Source organism: Electrona antarctica (genome assembly GCF_951216825.1).
Source record: "Electrona antarctica genome assembly, chromosome: 2".
NCBI lineage: Eukaryota > Metazoa > Chordata > Actinopteri > Myctophiformes > Myctophidae > Electrona > Electrona antarctica.
The window spans coordinates 5,237,424-5,257,400 of record NC_136807.1 but is presented as its reverse complement, the minus strand read 5'-3'; the positions used below and the strand labels follow the sequence as shown (position 1 = coordinate 5,257,400).

The 19,977-nt window shown below is 44.3% G+C and overlaps 1 protein-coding gene across 1 annotated transcript in view; it reads right to left on the bottom strand.

The window, feature by feature from the left end:
* Positions 1-19,977, bottom strand: part of LOC306937766 (rho guanine nucleotide exchange factor 10-like protein) — a 45,608-nt gene that overhangs the window by 2,070 nt on the left and 23,561 nt on the right. Inside the window, exons 10-27 of the mRNA XM_079521710.1 lie at positions 19,745-19,848; positions 18,259-18,336; positions 16,770-16,949; positions 15,816-15,932; positions 15,198-15,290; positions 11,853-12,023; positions 11,137-11,276; positions 10,181-10,356; positions 9,584-9,699; positions 8,243-8,370; positions 7,826-7,926; positions 6,867-6,988; positions 5,335-5,421; positions 4,579-4,817; positions 3,201-3,358; positions 1,161-1,303; positions 661-832; positions 323-445 (exon numbers count right to left, since the gene is read on the bottom strand). Coding sequence (XP_079377836.1) covers positions 323-445; positions 661-832; positions 1,161-1,303; positions 3,201-3,358; positions 4,579-4,817; positions 5,335-5,421; positions 6,867-6,988; positions 7,826-7,926; positions 8,243-8,370; positions 9,584-9,699; positions 10,181-10,356; positions 11,137-11,276; positions 11,853-12,023; positions 15,198-15,290; positions 15,816-15,932; positions 16,770-16,949; positions 18,259-18,336; positions 19,745-19,848 — 2,448 coding nt within the window. The remainder of the gene's footprint in view (positions 1-322; positions 446-660; positions 833-1,160; positions 1,304-3,200; positions 3,359-4,578; positions 4,818-5,334; positions 5,422-6,866; positions 6,989-7,825; positions 7,927-8,242; positions 8,371-9,583; positions 9,700-10,180; positions 10,357-11,136; positions 11,277-11,852; positions 12,024-15,197; positions 15,291-15,815; positions 15,933-16,769; positions 16,950-18,258; positions 18,337-19,744; positions 19,849-19,977) is intronic.

Here is a 19,977-nt window from a genome sequence, read left to right as displayed (position 1 = left end):
ATTAGGTATGAGGTACTCAGATTTCAAGTTTCATTATTTCAAATAAACTGAAAGTATGGCAGTAGACTATTCAGTTCATTTTCTGGTGTGTTGCCATTCTGAAACACTGCCAGAGCCACAGTAACTGTAGGATAGATGCCAGTGTTATTGTACTCCAGGTTGGTGGAGCTGGGAAACATTTTACTCCCAGAAGGCACCAAAAGACAACACATTTAATTGTACATACTGTATATCAGAAACATAATAATCTGTAATTACAACACATCATTTGAGAAACATTATTCACGTGTGATGTTTCTCCCAACGCTGAGCCCTTTCTCACCCGTTATCTTTGGGATGCCCTCCAGTGTGGGAACAGGAAAGGTGAGGACCAGACCCTGGGCAGTGCCAACCCATAGCAGTCCCTGGTAGATCAGCAAACTGCTGACCTGGACTGTGCCCTGGCCTGGAATATAAAAATCGATGTGACTGCGCTGACACTTTTTTGGGGTTTACGTTTTGTACGTTGCATGTTCGCATAACAAACCCACTGCAGACAGATTGCAGATGATGGAGTAACTAACACAAACAAGTCCCCCAAAATTGGATATAATTGAAAATTAAATATAGACATACAACAAGACCTTGTTGGTTTAAATTGCCATGATCCCACCAACTTGCCTACGGTCAGATGTGCCGAGCGCGTGGAGATGTTGATCTCCTGGAGGTGTCCCAGGGTCTCAGTGTGAAAGAGGTGAATGGAGGATCCCTGAGAGAAGGCCATCCACACCCCACCACCAGAGCGCATCATGTGACTCACACTGGACGACGTGTCTGGATGGGCTTCAAAACTCTGCAGTATAAGACAAGACAAGATAAGTTAAAGACAACATGAACATATTTACTAATACATATTTTGACATCTGATCTGATCATTTCATGAAACCAACATGTCTCAAATGTTACTTTTTCAAGAAAGATTGTCATTTTCTCTAGAAAGGAACTGATCCCCAAAATATGGTGGATAATGCTTTTCTTGGGTTTTCTTTTATACACTGCACGTTTGCATTTCAACATTATTTGTTGAACTGTTTATGAAGCTTAATATGTAGAGAGAGTATAAATCAAGCTTAAGAGTCTGCGTTTTATGGCCAATGCTTTGGGTTTGTGCAGATGCCCACCTGCATCTGGAGGCTAGATTTCTGTATGACGCTGATTCGGTTGGCACAGCTGGCCCACACACAGTCTTCCAGGGTGAGGAGGGTACGGACGGGTGCAGTACCCAGAGTCACCAGCCTGCAGGTCTCAGGATCCCAGAGGCTCCCTGAAAGACAAGACAAGTCCACGGTGATGGATGCCGGCCAATTCCCTAGCAGCACTGTCCATCGATCATGCTCAGTTCAACTTGTTTGCAAAGGAGTTGCTTCTCTTGTGACAGTGATTTTCTTTCAATATGTCTGACAGCTCTGCAATGTGTCGACAGCATGGTGTGTCTACAGCATGGTCTGCTCTGTGTCTACAGCATGGTTTGTCTGTCACAACTGTTACAAACATTGCGAGCTGAGACGGGAAGGTGCCCGTCTCAGCTCAATGTGTATACATTTACAAGATGGTTATTGAACACAGGGTCTCCCTGGGTGTCTTGAAAAGTAATAAATAAACAGTTAAAATGGGGGACAGTACAATATTAATTTCTCTTCTTGACTCCATACATTTCCAACTCTCAAGTTATTTGGTCCTTTGCTCTGTTTAACATCAGTGTTATGTAGAGGCAGAAGGCACCGTACATACAGTATGGTTCGGTGACAGTCACTCACCTCCAGGCTGTCTGTGGTACACAGCCACTTTTCACTCACCTCCAGTCTGTCTGTGGTACACAGCCACTTTTCACTTACCTCCAGTCTGTCTGTGGTACACAGCCACTTTTCACTCACCTCCAGTCTGTCTGTGGTACACAGCCACTTTTCACTCACCTCCAGTCTGTCTGTGGTACACAGCCACTTTTCACTCACCTCCAGTATGTCTGTGGTACACAGCCACTTTTCACTCACCTCCAGTCTGTCTGTGGTACACAGCCACTTTTCACTCACCTCCAGTCTGTCTGTGGTACACAGCCACTTTTCACTCACCTCCAGGCTGTCTGTGGTACACAGCCACTTTTCACTCACCTCCAGCCTGTCTGTGGTACACAGCCACTTTTCACTCACCTCCAGGCTGTCTGTGGTACACAGCCACTTTTCACTCACCTCCAGTCTGTCTGTGGTACACAGCCACTTTTCACTCACCTCCAGTCTGTCTGTGGTACACAGCCACTTTTCACTCACCTCCAGGCTGTCTGTGGTACACAGCCACTTTTCACTCACCTCCAGGCTGTCTGTGGTACACAGCCACTTTTCACTCACCTCCAGTCTGTCTGTGGTACACAGCCACTTTTCACTCACCTCCAGTCTGTCTGTGGTACACAGCCACTTTTCACTCACCTCCAGTCTGTCTGTGGTACACAGCCACTTTTCACTCACCTCCAGGCTGTCTGTGGTACACAGCCACTTTTCACTCACCTCCAGTCTGTCTGTGGTACACAGCCACTTTTCACTCACCTCCAGGCTGTCTGTGGTACACAGCCACTTTTCACTCACCTCCAGGCTGTCTGTGGTACACAGCCACTTTTCACTCACCTCCAGTCTGTCTGTGGTACACAGCCACTTTTCACTCACCTCCAGTCTGTCTGTGGTACACAGCCACTTTTCACTCACCTCCAGTCTGTCTGTGGTACACAGCCACTTTTCACTCACCTCCAGTCTGTCTGTGGTACACAGCCACTTTTCACTCACCTCCAGTCTGTCTGTGGTACACAGCCACTTTTCACTCACCTCCAGCCTGTCTGTGGTACACAGCCACTTTTCACTCACCTCCAGGCTGTCTGTGGTACACAGCCACTTTTCACTCACCTCCAGCCTGTCTGTGGTACACAGCCACTTTTCACTCACCTCCAGGCTGTCTGTGGTACACAGCCACTTTTCACTCACCTCCAGTCTGTCTGTGGTACACAGCCACTTTTCACTCACCTCCAGCCTGTCTGTGGTACACAGCCACTTTTCACTCACCTCCAGTCTGTCTGTGGTACACAGCCACTTTTCACTCACCTCCAGTCTGTCTGTGGTACACAGCCACTTTTCACTCACCTCCAGTCTGTCTGTGGTACACAGCCACTTTTCACTCACCTCCAGCCTGTCTGTGGTACACAGCCACTTTTCCATTGGCCAGTCCGGCAAACAGGAAGGACGCCGAGTGTTTGAGGCACAGCACTGGACAGCCATCGGGGTTGGAGAACCTCTGCAGGCACTGGACAGCCGTGTCCATGCTGCCGTACACCAGGATGCTGGCATGGTCAAGAGAAGGGGTGCAGTACTTAGTTTAGACAGTTTTTGGTTTAGACTAGTCATCGGTTAGACCAGTCATTAGTCCTCCAACTACATACCTATCTCAAACCCTCACCCTAAACCTAACCTCCCACGGACAGCCGTGTCCATGCTACCGTACACCAGGATGCTGGCATGGTCAAGGAAAGGGGTGCAGTACTTAGTTTAGACAGTTTTTGGTTTAGACTAGTCATCGGTTAGACCAGTCATTAGTCCTCCAACTACATACCTATCTCAAACCCTCACCCTAAACCTAACCTCCCACGGGGCAGCACACCTAAACCTAACCTTAACCCATGTCTAACCAATGACTAGTCTGCACCCCCAAGAAAAGACTTCTCAACAGCGTATTCACAAAGGCAAACTCACAACTTGTGCGTGGCGTGTTGAAAAACTATGGCTTTGTTTTGTTGCTCGATAAATACAAAGAATGACTAAGCTGGAGAACTGACATATTGTCCATAACATGCTGAGTACACAGTAACATCCTCAGTGGTGTCCATTTGTAACATTGAGAGTGCAGACATACAAAATTGTACACACTTTAAAGTTAAATGTGATATTGATAGGGTGCTGTGGATAATAAAAAGAAAATTCCATCCATAGAGTTTTTATAAACCTCTGCAACTTCTGCAAGCTGATGGCCACTATTGACCATATTGCTTCTTTTTTTGTTGAGAAAGGTATTTCTTTCGATGTAGTCGACACATTACCAATGCATTATTGCTGCCTTGTGTTGTGATTTGGACCGAGTGGAGGGCAACACCTAGTGGCTGAATGTTGCCTACATTTTAGGCATCTACCTTTTGGGCAACCCTGATGAATGAGGATTTTACTGAGTAGGGGACATAGAGTATATAAAAGGATAGAGACTGAACTGGCGCGAAGCTCCGCCCCCCCAGCTATACATGTCAGTGGAAGTTGCTCAGTGGCGTTTTTAAGCACCCGGAAGACTGCCGGAAGTACCGTCTCAGAACGTCTACTTCCGCATTTGACCACCAAATTTTGGTGGTCAAATGCGGAAGTGCAACCGAGCGCTCAATGTTAAAGCCCAGCTGCACGGGGTTTCCCGGTCATGAATCCACGGGTCCGCCTGTAGTCCCTCCTCCTACCACTAGGGCCGAGTGCTTCAACGTTGAATAGCCTTACTGGCCCCTTGGTAGGGGATCATTTGACTCACCTGCCATCCTGCAGGCCTACACAGATGGTATTGCCCGTCTTGGCTGCAGCGGGGGGGGCTTCCTGTCCCTCCGTGGCAGGGGCTTCCTGTCCCTCCGTGGCGGGACAGTGCTCGGTCACATACTCCAGACACAGGACCGGGGCTCCCACCTGGATGGACTTGACCAGACGGGGTGTCGTGTGGTTGAGGGAGAAGATCTCCAGTTGGCCTTGGCTCTGACTCTTACCTCCACTGGCCACCTGATCATGTCAAATCAAACACAACAAAATGTGTTCATGAATGCCGGGTCAGTTATAAAGTCTCTCGTAAGGAGAGGAGCTCCAGGACCACCAGGGGGTCCTCAGAGTTAGTTTATTTGTTTTGTTAACATTAACGACTTGAACCATAGCATCCCTATTCAGAGGAGAACGTTAGCCAAACATCATTGCCTGAACTATAGCTGCATTGAAGCGTAATTGTGTACTAGGGCTGGACAGTATGAATGTATGTACAATAACATCCAGGTAAGTTCAGAAAATTGCATCAATCTACTGTAAGGCCACCATTTAAACTAGTAAAAGATAACAATCATGCCCAAATGCCAGAGAATATCTAGTTTTATATTATGATATGGATAGTTGTCAATATATTGCCCAGTATAATTATTTGACAACTCATCAACATCCTGAGTGTGAATTTAACTCTGAAAGTGTAAAAAGGGTGAAGTAATGCTCAGGATTTGACTGTGTACTGTATGGGCTGTAAATGGACACTCACCCAGAGGTAGCCCTGTGGAAGCGAGGTACTGGCTGCACCAAAACCCAGGAGGGCACACTGGGCTGGACTGTGAAGAGCTGCTTCCAGCTGCAACGACATGAAAACATGAAGAACAGTGGAATTGTTGTTAATTTAACTCAGGGTGTACAAATGTACAAACAAAAAACTCTGTATTACAATGATTGCTATCAGAATAGAGCTATTTAACCCAGAGTCTCTTGGGGCCCACGGCCGCCCACCCATGCCATCGAGGGCCCGCTGTGATCTAGCAGATCTACTGACGTCTCGTTATGGTGCTGATGAGTGGGCCAAGTCAGGTGCCAAGTGCCAACAGATGTGAGGAATGTCTCTGACTACAATCGGCTGATGGCAAGCCAAAGAAACCTGAATGTCTCTGACTACAATGGGCTGATGGCAAGCCAAAGAAAGTCAGTGCTCTGCTATAAAACCTGAACTTACTTTCTAGTAGCTGAATATGGCATTTTAGTGTTGCAGTGTTTGAAGTGATTCATCTCTAGTCTATTGTTATTGAACATATAGCAGGGCCTTGGGCAGTAACTGGCTTCATCTCTAGTCTATTGTTATTGAACATATAGAAGGGCCTTGGGCAGTAACTGGCTTCATCTCTAGTCTATTGTTATTGAACATATAGCAGGGCCTTGGGCAGTAACTGGCTTCACCTCTAGTCTATTGTTATTGAACATATAGCAGGGCCTTGGGCAGTAACTAGTCTATTGTTATTGAACATATAGCAGGGCCTTGGGCAGTAACTGGCTTCATCTCTAGTCTATTGTTATTGAACATATAGCAGGGCCTTGGGCAGTAACTGGCTTCACCTCTAGTCTATTGTTATTGAACATATAGCAGGGCCTTGGGCAGTAACTGGCTTCACCTCTAGTCTATTGTTATTGAACATATAGCAGGGCCTTGGGCAGTAACTAGTCTATTGTTATTGAACATATAGCAGGGCCTTGGCAGTAACTGGCTTCACCTCTAGTCTATTGTTATTGAACATATAGCAGGGCCTTGGGCAGTAACTAGTCTATTGTTATTGAACATATAGCAGGGCCTTGGGCAGTAACTGGCTTCACCTCTAGTCTATTGTTATTGAACATATAGCAGGGCCTTGGGCAGTAACTGGCTTCACCTCTAGTCTATTATTATTGAACATATAGCAGGGCCTTGGGCAGTAACTAGTCTATTGTTATTGAACATATAGCAGGGCCTTGGGCAGTAACTAGTCTATTGTTATTGAACATATAGCAGGGCCTTGGGCAGTAACTAGTCTATTGTTATTGAACATATAGCAGGGCCTTGGGCAGTAACTAGTCTATTGTTATTGAACATATAGCAGGGCCTTGGGCAGTAACTAGTCTATTGTTATTGAACATATAGCAGGGCCTTGGCAGTAACTGGCTTCGCCTCTCAGCCATTCTAAAATACAAGGTAACCTGAGACCGCTTGTGACTTATTGCTTTAATAAAGTAGAAATGTCTTAAAAAAAAGGTTTTTTGAACATCAAATGTGCCTACCTTGGGCACCTGTGTTTTGTTAGTAAATATGGGTAACCGACAGGCCAACAGTGGACACCAGAATGGAGCTCTGGTCCTTCCATCGTCCTCGGGACAATCCCAGCCTGGTGTGTTCTCCTCTCCTGTCAAAGGAAAACAACTCATGAAGTGGGAATTATCACACTAAAACAGACCACCATGCACACACACAGCTCTACGAAACTGGCTGTAACCCCAAGACGGTATGGTACTTCATGGCCTGGCTCTTGAGTACTGATTTTAGAGTTAACACCTTACAAGGCTGTGTGCATCCTGAGCTCCTTAGGCACTGCTGGCTGTTCCTTAGGTCTTTCCAGGGTTCCTTAAATCTGGAACAACCTGCCTGAGAAGCTCAGTCTTCGTTTAAATAACTTCATAAAACATTATGTCTACCAGATGGCCTTTCCATAATTGTAATGAATATTGATTGCCTTTATATGCACATTAAACGTTTTTTTTTTTGGTTCTGTATAAATGATATTATGGGACGGCCCAACCCATAGGAGTACAGAACGTGTAGTGACAAATATCACGCACCCTGCCAGGTTTCCCTCCTGAAAACGGGCCATTGGGCCCATTATGTTCGTATCGACGCTCAACAAATCCGCGGTGGATTAGAACCCCCAGACTCTGCGCTGGTGGGAAGCTACTTTACCACTGTTCCACCCGAGCACCCTCCTCTTAACCCATTTTGACCTGAGATCAGATTCTAAAAATGTCTTCTATATCCTGACAGTTTTCTGAAAAAGCTATGTTTCTATGTCAGTCGTTCTTCGATTTTTCAAAAATAGCAGACCTACAAGCTCGTAGCGCGCCACTCGGTGGCGCGCTATGAGCTTGTAGATCTGCTATTTTTCAATAGCCACCAAAAGGGGTTCCCGCCCCAAAATGGGTTGTTAATATGCAGGTTCAGTGATTCGTTAGGCAGGTACAGCACTTACTCTGGGCAATCTTGGCCAGATGCAGTCGGTTGACCCAGGAGATCTTACTGAGGGAGCTGGGAGTGTTGAACACCACCATGATGCTGACAGGACGACCAGACCTGCAGGACACAGAATCATGCAGATACTGTCAACGTGAAAGAATATTCAGGGAGTTACATTATCTTGGACTCGTGGCAGCGTGTACACAGAATTTGGCACTGGATCAGTCCAGTGGTTTGTGAGATTAGACACACACCATCTTCGGGTGCAGTACGTTGGTCCGACAAATGACAACCCACCTCATCTCCTAACCTAACCATAACCGCAAGCACGGGAGCAGACGCTAGTCCGACTAATGCCCCGTCTGAATTACATGCGGTCCCCCCATCTTCTAGAGATGAATTGCCCCCTACAGTAAAGAACTTGACCACTTACTTGTCAGGTTTGCCTGGTATGGACAGACGCAGACGACACTTGTTGGCACACTGGATCTCTTCTTCCTTCATGCGGATGAGTCTCTGAAGCGCTAGACACCAGTCCTGAGACACTGTGGTGTTCAGATTCTGTGCATAACAAAGAACAAACCATCATTATTTGGGGGGGAAAAAGGTTTTAACGTTTGTGTCCCTATTCTTTATTATATTTCATAATAGGCAAACATTCATCAAAAAGTAGCTGGTTGTGAGCTTGTAGGTCTGCTATTTTCACGAAAGTGTGTAGATGCAGAAAAGAGAGGTCCAATTACAGACCCCTGTGGGACCCTGGTCAACGGACATACACAATTTACAATTTAGGCATTTAGCATACACATACTGTATAGTGTATACTGTATATATATATCAGTCTTAACAGTATAATATCAAAAAAGATAGGATGCCAGGTCAACAAATGAACCTGGCATCTGTCTAAATAACATTTAAACCTTTGCATTAGACTGCATATAATGCAACGTGCTAAGGTGGAGTCTGAAGAGGTGAGCCAGACTGCATATAATGCAACGGGCTAAGGTGGAGTCTGAAGAGGTGAGCCAGACTGCATATAATGCAACGGGCTAAGGTGGAGTCTGAAGAGGTGAGCCAGACTGCATATAATGCAACGGGCTAAGGTGGAGTCTGAAGAGGTGAGCCAGACTGCATATAATGCAACGGGCTAAGGTGGAGTCTGAAGAGGTGAGCCATATAATGCAACGGGCTAAGGTGGAGTCTGAAGAGGTGAGCCAGATTACAGACTGCATATAATGCAACGGGCTAAGGTGGAGTCTGAAGAGGTGAGCCAGATTACAGAGGAACTTATAGGTGTAGTAAGTATAGGGTGTACAAAGTGATTTACCAGTCAAATACACAGAAACACCAAAATCCAAACGATTATGCATACAGTTGAAAACTCCAGGAAAATAAATCCTATTATTATAGAACTAATGGCCTGTGTCAACACAGAGCTTGTGTGTAATTTCTATTGGCTCTGTTTGCAGTTAACCCATTTTTTGGTGTTAGCATTATGTTATGCTTTAGCTATTGAAAAATAGCAGATCTACAAGCTCATAGCGCGCCACCGAGTGGCGCGCTATGAGCTTGTAGATCTGCTATTTTTGAAAAATCGAAGAACGATTGACATAGAAACATAGCTTTTTCAGAAAACTGTCAGGATGTAGAAGACATTTTTAGAATCTGATCTCAGGTCAAAATGGGTTAAACATTATCAACGAACAACACGGTCATACAACAAAGCATACATTAGGCTTCATTATGAATACAGTAAAGGGAAAAGAAACGCTACCTGGTAGGTGCCGTTGAGTGTGCCTACTAGCAGGGTGACCTCTTCAACTACACCCAGGTCATGTTGTAGTTCCTGCAGCTCCTGGTACAACTTGGGAGGACCCAGGAAACATTTACCTGCAACACACAATGTCCAGTGATCATTCCTTCTATAAAATCACAACACTGAGCTGCTTCCCAATTATGTGTTATGTGTTACACACATAATAAAGATAAGTAAAAAGTATGATGGGAGATCCAGTGTCATTTCGACCACCTGGAAACTGGTATACGAGCAAATCAGAAAAACGGTTAAACAAACTCACAATATGTCACGATGCAATGCCCTGTGAGCTTGTTGATCAGCTATTTCTGAACATTTCTGAATTTGAAGCATTTTCAAAAAAAAATCTGAAGGCTCATTCATAGTCTGGATTTTCGGTGGTGAGGTGATCACCGAACTACAACATGACGTCACTGAGCCGCGGTGAAGTGCAAACCACCGCCACCGCCCCAGCCGCTTCTCTCTGTTTTTACTGGTGACCTCACCACCGAAAATCCAGACTATGAATGAGACCTTTAGTTTTTTTCTCTCTCTCTTTTTGTGGGGGTCTTTTACCATTTATGCTGGAGGTGGAGTTGTGTCTCTCTGTGCCCCGTGGCTGGACGAGGCCGTCCTTGATCTGGAAGCTCTCCTGCCCCACCTCCACCACCTGGGTGTTCTGGAGCGGACCACTCCACTTCACTGTGTACTTGGGACCCATGGGAACTAGGCTGCTGAGCTCAGGGGGACCCCTAGTGGACACAGGAATAATAGCAACACAAACAATAAACTTCTATGCTGGCAGTAAATAAAATAAAACATATCATGACACATTCTTCGGTGACTGGTGTGGTGACAGAATTAGGCTCAACAGTCCACAGAGAATATAGGTTACATGATGCCATTTTAAGACACAACATTATTCATTCATTTTCCAGGTGAGATTGTGCACGAGAAGCAAAATGATGCATAATACTGAATCATTAAACATTTGATGGCATACAGTATGATGCTTTAGCTTTAAAGGAGCATTCAGTGATTTGGGTGATTTGGAAAACCACCCAGTCCGCCCGGTAACAAAATGTGCACATGCACGCTCTACAGTGGGGGGAACAGCATGTGCACCAAGGCCCGCCCCCACTCGATCATGATTGGAGGAAGGCCCCTCTCATCCTGATTGGATGAAGGCCACCCGCCACCAAAACTGAAACTAGGGTTTTTTGACCCCAGGGGCTCACTGGGGACAGGGAGGAACTCCTTATATGGTCAGCACACTCTATAGTAGGGAGGATTATCCAAAAAAAAAAGAAAAAATAAGTGATATTTGAATGAAGTGAAATCACTGAATATACCTTTAAGACACTTTAATGAGGATAATGGCCTTATGTCGGTGCTTTGAAGAGGTCTAATTGTGAAGCTAATTGTGAACTGATTGTCAAAACATTACAACCACATTAGTGACTAGTAGCATGTGAAAGAAAAGGAGAAAACAAGATGGTAAAGCATAAGACATCAAGGGGAACACGACTCACTTAACGTTGGCACAGATCACGGTGTCATTGAGGAGAAATACTTTGCGTTCCTTAGACTTGACAACTTGTCCTTTCTCGCCGTACACTATCTCAATCAGCATCTCACAGTGAATTAACTGCCTCTGGTCTGAGTTCAACAGCTGGAGAAAGATGGCGATGGGAGAGAGAGAGAGAGAGAGAGAATGTTAACTTAACACCCTCAATTTTACAGTATGGCAGCGAGGAGAGATTAACACACAATAAAGGACCCGGTCTGGAATTAAACTGATGGTGGTGCCAAGGCCAAGCTCACAAGGTTCACAATGACAATAATCTGATCTGAAAGTTGTTTATTAACCCATTTTGACCTGAGATCAGATTCTAAAAATGTCTTCTACATCCTGACAGTTTTCTGAAAAAGCTATGTTTCTATGTCAGTCGTTCTTCGATTTTTCAATAGCTTCAATAGCTAAAGCATATCATAATGCTAACACCAAAAGGGGTTCCCGCCCAAAATGGGTTAACCTTATATTTGCCTTTGCTGGAGAAACACCATTCTCTGTTCAATTGAAATGTTATGCTGGTCAAACAGTGCAATGAACTGAATGGCGGTTGAAATTGGAGGCTCTCCACAGAGTAGCCAGCTGTGCCGAGCTTGAAAAATCCCAGTTTATATTGTATTTATTTATTTTGATGTCAAAGTTATTGAATTGAGATTGGATATAGATGACAGTCACCTTGTTGAGGCTCCGGTCTCCGACGCTGCGCGCCAGTTGCCGGAGCTCCACCACCTGCTCGGCCAGACGCTTCTGCTCGTTGAGTTTCTCGGCGAGCGTCTCCAGCTCTGTGAGGGCCATCTGCAGGGGCAGCCGGTCCGGGTGAGCCCTTGGAGTGTTCTTTAACATGTCCTGACACACGACACACAACATGACACGACGACACATCGTTGAGCACAGTCATTCAAAACAGATTATAGTCGGGTTTCTTGTTTACAAAAAGAATTCTGACCCGTCTGAAGTGAGTACTGTACTGTACTGTACTGTACTGTACTGTACTGTACTGTACTGTACTGTACTGTACTGTACTGTACAAGCCCTCCTCCCTGGCCTGTGTGTGTGTCTGTGTCTGTTAGGCTGTGCAACAGTGACACTTGGTGGTGAACAAACGCTCTAACGCTATTTCCGTGCTGACACAGCCAGGGACACAGGGACACAGGGACAGACCCAGGGACAAAGGGACAGACCCAGGGACACAGCCAGGGACACAGGGACCGACCCAGGGACAGACCCAGGGACACAGGGACAGACACAGGGACAGACCCAGGGACACAGCCAGGGACACAGGGACAGACCCAGGGACAGACCCAGGGACACAGGGACAGACCCAGGGACACAGGGACACAGGGACAGACCCAGGGACACAGGGACAGACCCAGGGACACAGGGACACAGGGACAGACCCAGGGACACAGGGACAGACCCAGGGACACAGCCAGGGACACAGGGACAGACCCAGGGACACAGCCAGGGACACAGGGACAGACCCAGGGACAGACCCAGGGACAGAGGGACAGACCCAGGGACACAGGGACAGACCCAGGGACCCAGGGACACAGGGACAGACCCAGGGACCCAGGGACACAGGGACAGACCCAGGGACACAGCCACGCACATAGCTGTCTATAGGAGTGGTTGCACCACTCAAAGAGTGTGAGCATTAAGGGGTAAAACTGCTTTGACATCATCTGTAGTCACTATAACTATAATATAAACACATTAGCTTGTTTCACTGCAACCTGGTCTGGACATAAACAACCTGGTCTGGACATAAACAACCTGGTCTGGACAACCTGGTCTGGACATAAACAACCTGGTCTGGACATAAACAACCTGGTCTGGACAACCTGGTCTGGACATAAACAACCTGGTCTGGACAACCTGGTCTGGACATAAACAACCTGGTCTGGACAACCTGGTCTGGACATAAACAACCTGGTCTGGACATAAACAACCTGGTCTGGACAACCTGGTCTGGACATAAACAACCTGGTCTGGACATAAACAACCTGGTCTGGACATAAACAACCTGGTCTGGACATAAACAATGCAGCGTTCACTGCAACCTGGTCTGGACATAAACAATGCAGCGTTCAACCTGGTCTGGACATAAACAACCTGGTCTGGACAACCTGGTCTGGACATAAACAACCTGGTCTGGACATAAACAACCTGGTCTGGACATAAACAACCTGGTCTGGACATAAACAATGCAGCGTTCACTGCAACCTGGTCTGGACATAAACAATGCAGCGTTCAACCTGGTCTGGACATAAACAACCTGGTCTGGACATAAACAATGCAGCGTTCACTGCAACCTGGTCTGGACATAAACAATGCAGCGTTCAACCTGGTCTGGACATAAACAACCTGGTCTGGACATAAACAACCTGGTCTGGACATAAACAACCTGGTCTGGACATAAACAATGCAGCGTTCAACCTGGTCTGGACATAAACAATGCAGCGTTCAACCTGGTCTGGACATAAACAACCTGGTCTGGACATAAACAACCTGGTCTGGACATAAACAACCTGGTCTGGACATAAACAACCTGGTCTGGACATAAACAACCTGGTCTGGACATAAACAATGCAGCGTTCAAAATATTACAGATGAAACTTAGAAAATGTATTTTGGGGAGAACATATACACAGTGATGTGTGTATTAAGTATTGCACAGAAGCATCACATGTATGTATACTGTATGGGTTAGATGTTGGGATTGTGCCCCCAGGCTTTGTTTGGTCTTTGTTCTTGTTTTAGAGAAGTAGGTACGGAGAAAGAAGAGGGCAGATATCCGTTACAGCGGACTCCTGTAACGGCAGACAGCACAGCCTCTCACTTCCCTCGGGCGGGAACTCCCACGTACAGTTCAAATGGAACATTCAGTCTTTCGTTGACACATAAAAACACCCAGAAAAAGCCCTGGGGTTTCTACCTCGTCACGCTCGGCGGAGCACGTCTCGTACCGGCCCTTCCTGCCCGAGTTTCTACTTCCTATTAGAAAAATGTTTAACGGGCCTCGTAATCATGCAACTTGTAACGATGTTATCTGAAACGAGTCAGAAATACGATATGATGAATATTGTTTATGTAAATTAATTTCTATCACAGCATGTCACATCATGTAATGTGTGTGTTCATGCAATAGTGTAAATGTGTAACACTAAACAGCCATTGGGAGTGAAATGTATTTATATAAAGAAAGCCTTAAAAATATATATATAGAATGATCATCAATAGAGAAGAGAGGCAGACATCTCCCCTTGTGTGTATTGTACGTATATTGTCTTGTTTTGTTTTCGGTTGTATGTATTGTCAATTGTCAGTCGTTTCGTTTGATTTAAAATTCAATAAAACGTAAATTGAAAAAAAAAAAAAAAGAAAAAAAAAAATATATATATATATATATATTAGGGACAAAACAAAGTTATTTTGTTAAAGCTGCAATCCGGAACTTATTTTGATGAGTAAAAGGATATTGTAACCAATCTGGTTACAATATACTGTAGTGATTACAATACATCTGCAGTGATTGGAGAAATGTTTACCCTGGTGTCAAGTAGTACTGCCTGAAGCTCAACGCTCCATGGTAGAAATTCTGTCTCCCGTGGGAGACCAGGGTTGAGGGTTGAGACCAGGGTTCTCAAATACCCAGGAAGGACATACATCTCACAGATTAGATTGCAGCTTTAACCCATTTTGACCTGAGATCAGATTCTAAAAATGTCTTCTACATCCTGACAGTTTTCTGAAAAAGCTATGTTTCTATGTCAGTCGTTCTTCGATTTTTCAAAAATAGCAGACCTACAAGCTCATAGCGCGCCACTCGGTGGCGCGCTATGAGCTTGTAGATCTGCTATTTTTCAATAGCTAAAGCATAACATAATGCTAACACCAAAAGGGGTTCCCGCCCAAAATGGGTGAAGTCTAGTATACTCGGCAGTACAACAACAACAACGTATTACGGAGTTAGTATGAATGAGGCCTTAGACTTCTCCTGCCTGGCTGGCTAGTACTGACCTGTAGCAGCAGGATGAATTGTGGGAAACGCTGGATTGGTTTGACCATCAGACCATACAGAGTGATTCTGTCTGGACTGTTCACCTGCTTCTTCTGGAGACAGAACAGAAAAACAGAAAGGTTGTCAGTACTCGACTACTCTACACAGCAAGGGATAGCTTAGCATTTAATATGGCACTAATACAAGGTGTTTTTACAGTAGGAGGCTAGTCGTCTAGAAGAGGGTCTGTCTGTCTGTCTGTCTGTCTGTCTGTCTGTCTGATTTTCGGTAGCTAACCACTGGACTGATCAGCCTAACATTTCTTCACTATGTTCTATATCTTTTGAAATATTGAACTTTAATTTTATTATGTAAATAAAGTGGGCTCTGTCCAGATCAGGCATTTTTAAACATAAAAGGGAAACAAAATTCACTGAATTGTATTAAAAAATGGGTGGAAGGACCTTTTGTGGCCCTCATGGATTGATTACTCCCTCTATGGAGTTGCAATGAATGGAAGTGTACATTCTATACTTTTCTATGATCAGTAGGTTGAGGTAGAACAAAGTTCAACAACTTCTTGACATCATATATTTAACAAAATCATACAATGCCCAAAGAAGAACCAGTGGGAGCACCTTCAGGAAGTCCAGGAAGGCTTGTTTGGAGAGGCAGGCGTTCTTGATGAGAACCATGGCATTGGTGAAGTTGTTCACGTAGTCGCTGTACACTTCAAAAACCATTGATTTGGAAAACTGTGAAAGTAAGGGGAGGCAAGTTTATTTGTATAGTTTATTACATTTCATACACAAAGGTATCAGGATGGGCATTTGGACCTTTTTTGGTAAACGCTAAACCTTTGGCCTGTGGGCATTAAGGGCTCCATTTCCGTCACCGCTAAACCCCTTATCCCTAAACTTCTTTGCCTTTTTTTTCCTATTTTGAAAAACATTTTTGAATAGTTCAACTATCCAATCTACATCGACACGTTGTGAGCTTGTAAACTGAGCATTTTAACTATTCTAAAATGTTTTGAAAAATAGTAAAGAAAAGGCAAAGAAGTTTAGGGATAAGGGGTTTAGCGGTGACGAAAATGGAGCCCTTAGTCTAGTTCAAATGTGTAGTGTAACATCTTATTCTGTAAGGTTGTTTTCTTCATTTTATTTCTTTATTAGGTATCGTAAAATATTGAATGAGGAACAATTATAGATTATATTTAAGTGATTTATTCCATTAATATTCTGTTCATATTTAATTCATTTTACTATTACTTAATTTCGGTTATTACAGTAGGTCCTAAACAGTTACTGTCACATCGCTATTGAAAGTGCTTTTCATAAGGCATAAAAAGCAATAGAAAAAAAACACATTACTTCTTTCAACCTGGCATCCCTATTTTAGGCATGTCATTGTAGGTACAAAAAATTATAAAAGAAATACCTCAAACATTTTCTAAACCTTTCAATAAAGCTCACAATACACACATGAAGGAAGGAAGGAGGAGAGGTAAATTAGGAAGGAAATAATGAGGACAGAATTGTGGAGGGAAGTTAAAAATAAGTAGAGAAGTAGCACTTTGCGGTCTGACTCACCGAGGCCACAAAGAGATCTCCGATCATCTCGCTGAGGTCCCACTCTGCCACGCGAGACGCCAAGGCTATCTGGAACATGGAGTGACACTGATGAATCTCCCGCAGCCGGTGGAAGATGACGCGCACCTTTTTGGGGTTTATGAGGCGAGTGTCGGACTCCAACAAAGGCTTCTGGTACTCCTGAGAGCAAAAGGGGGGTCAGAGTGTGTTAGTTCTCACTCCTGATCATAGAAGTTTCTATGCTTTGTAAGAATGGACTTGGGATTTTGTGAGAACACACAGTATAATACTAACCCGTGCTTTATTCAACAATGAAAATGCACTATACACTCACAATGAAATGAAATGATTACTATATTTACCCAGGGTATCTGGGCTAAGCTCAAGAACTTGTTTTCCAGCCAGGCCCTGCTCATAGAACATTTCATGGTAGTGGTTCAATGCCTTGTTCAAGGGCACTTCAGCGGTGGTCATTTTAACGTGTCGGACCGCTGATTCGAACTGGCGACCTTCCGGTATCAAGACCGCTCCGCAATCCGTGCGGCCACCGCTGCCTCTTGAGACTATAGAGCGTCTATAGAGCGTCGCAGTCGCTGGGCCCCTACCAGGGTCCAGGAAATGATTCTCCGTTCATTTTCCTCATAGACTTTTCAAAATGTATTTATTTAAAGACCTTTTAAGCGTCGTACAAAGCCAACTCTTGTCGTGGCAAATCATGACAACTTTTTTTGTTGTTTTTCTTCTTTGTAATTATTTGTTTGGTCCAAAATATTGTGTTTATTGTCATGATTTGTCACGACTCGAGTTGGCTTTGTCCGCGGCGTAACCGTCTTTAAATAAATACTTTTTGAAATGTCTATGGGAAAAATGCATTGGGATTAATTTCCTGGGCCTGGCGTCGTCATGACAGGGGGCAGGACTGCGACGCTCTATTGATGTGTGTTATCACAGCGTTCAGTCTATGGTCAATATATCTTATGATGATGTACTGTACAGTATATAATATGCCAGAGTCATGTGTCTATCTTATTAGTGTGGGTTTGATGAGAGCTAGAACCCCTTGTGGTTTACAGTACTAATTTGGTTAGCACATCAAATAAGAAAGACCTCAATGGGAATATGAATCGTGGTCTGGGAAACATCACAGGGACATTTGTCCTTAACCCATTTAGGCCTGACCTCAGAATTAAAAATAAATCTTCTAAATCCTCCAGTTTTCTGAAATAAATATTTTCACGATTTTTCAAAAATAGCAGACCTACAAGCTCGTAGCGCGCCACTCGGTGGCACGCTATGAGCTTGTAGATCTGCTATTTTTCAATAGCTAAATTATAACATAATGTTTAAAACACCAAAATGGGTTAACAAATCAAACTCTATACTAAGACCTGACCCTGTCTTCTGCAACGCAGTCTCTCATATCATATTAAAGTTAATGGATTGTTGCCCTGATTGAGATTCCACTGTGTTCACATTGTATTTTACTAACCTGTAGGATTCTCTTCAGAGAGTCCAAGTAGTTCCTCTCACTCTGCACAATGGAGTTGAGAATGTGACGCCGGACAATCTGACAGAATCGACCCAGAGAAACACATTATCCTAATATCCACACAAGCCTTTGCACCCACAACATGTAGGCATTTAGCAGATGCTCTTTATCCAGAGCGACTTACAGTAAGCACAGGTAAAAACCAAGGTAAACACAACATCAAAGGCATAGAGACAGCCTCAGTAATCCAGAATAATAGGTAAACCAAGGTAAACACAACATCAAAGGCATAGAGACAGCCTCAGTAATCCAGAATAATAGGTAAACCAAGGTAAACACAACATCAAAGGCATAGAGACAACCTCAGTAATCCAGAATAATAGGTAAACCAAGGTAAACACAACATCAAAGGCATAGAGACAGCCTCAGTAATCCAGAATAATAGGTAAACCAAGGTAAACACAACATCAAAGGCATAGAGACAGCCTCAGTAATCCAGAATAATAGGTAAACCAAGGTAAACACAACATCAAAGGCATAGAGACAGCCTCAGTAATCCAGAATAATAGGTAAACCAAGGTAAACACAACATCAAAGGCATAGAGACAGCCTCAGTAATCCAGAATAATAGGTAAACCAAGGTAAACACAACATCAAAGGCATAGAGACAGCCTCAGTAATCCAGAATAATAGGTAAACCAAGGTAAACACAACATCAAAGGCATAGAGACAGCCTCAGTAATCCAGAATAATAGGTAAACCAAGGTAAACACAACATCAAAGGCATAGAGACAACCTCAGTAATCCAGAATAATAGGTAAACCAAGGTAAACACAACATCAAAGGCATAGAGACAGCCTCAGTAATCCAGAATAATAGGTAAACCAAGGTAAACACAACATCAAAGGCATAGAGACAGCCTCAGTAATCCAGAATAATAGGTAAACCAAGGTAAACACAACATCAAAGGCATAGAGACAGCCTCAGTAATCCAGAATAATAGGTAAACCAAGGTAAACACAACATCAAAGGCATAGAGACAGCCTCAGTAATCCAGAATAAAAATAGGTAAACCAAGAATCTAGCATCAGTCTAACTCTAAGCAGTATAATATCAAAAGTGAGGGGTGCTCTTATCATCGTACATCATCATACATCATCTCATTCCGGGCCAATCACAATTTGCGTCACGTCATCATAACGTAAAATAGACACTATGACGTTATTGTCCATTCATTGTCAATGGGAATTAAATGTTTGTGTAGGACAAAGATTGCGCGCGTGCACACGCACACACACACGCACACGCACACGCACACGCACACACACACACACACACACACACACACACACAGGACCCCAGGAAGACTAGAGGCTCAGTCATGTGTCTCTAATGGGGATCCTTCAATGAACATAAACATAAACACACACACACACACACACACACACACACACACACACACACACACACACACACACACACACACCTGCTGGCTGCTGAGGCCCTCGGGCATGGGACTGAGCTGCGGTGGGGGATGCTTTAGCTCGCTTACAAAGACATCCATATAACCTGTATCATCGTCGCCTTCCCCTGGGAACCAAACAGAGAAAATGGACGTATTCATGACGAGGCCAAATAAATGTATAACAGGACCTCATATACAGTACAAAGGCACGATAGTATAGCACATGTCTCAGTTATATTAAGCATTCATTCTCG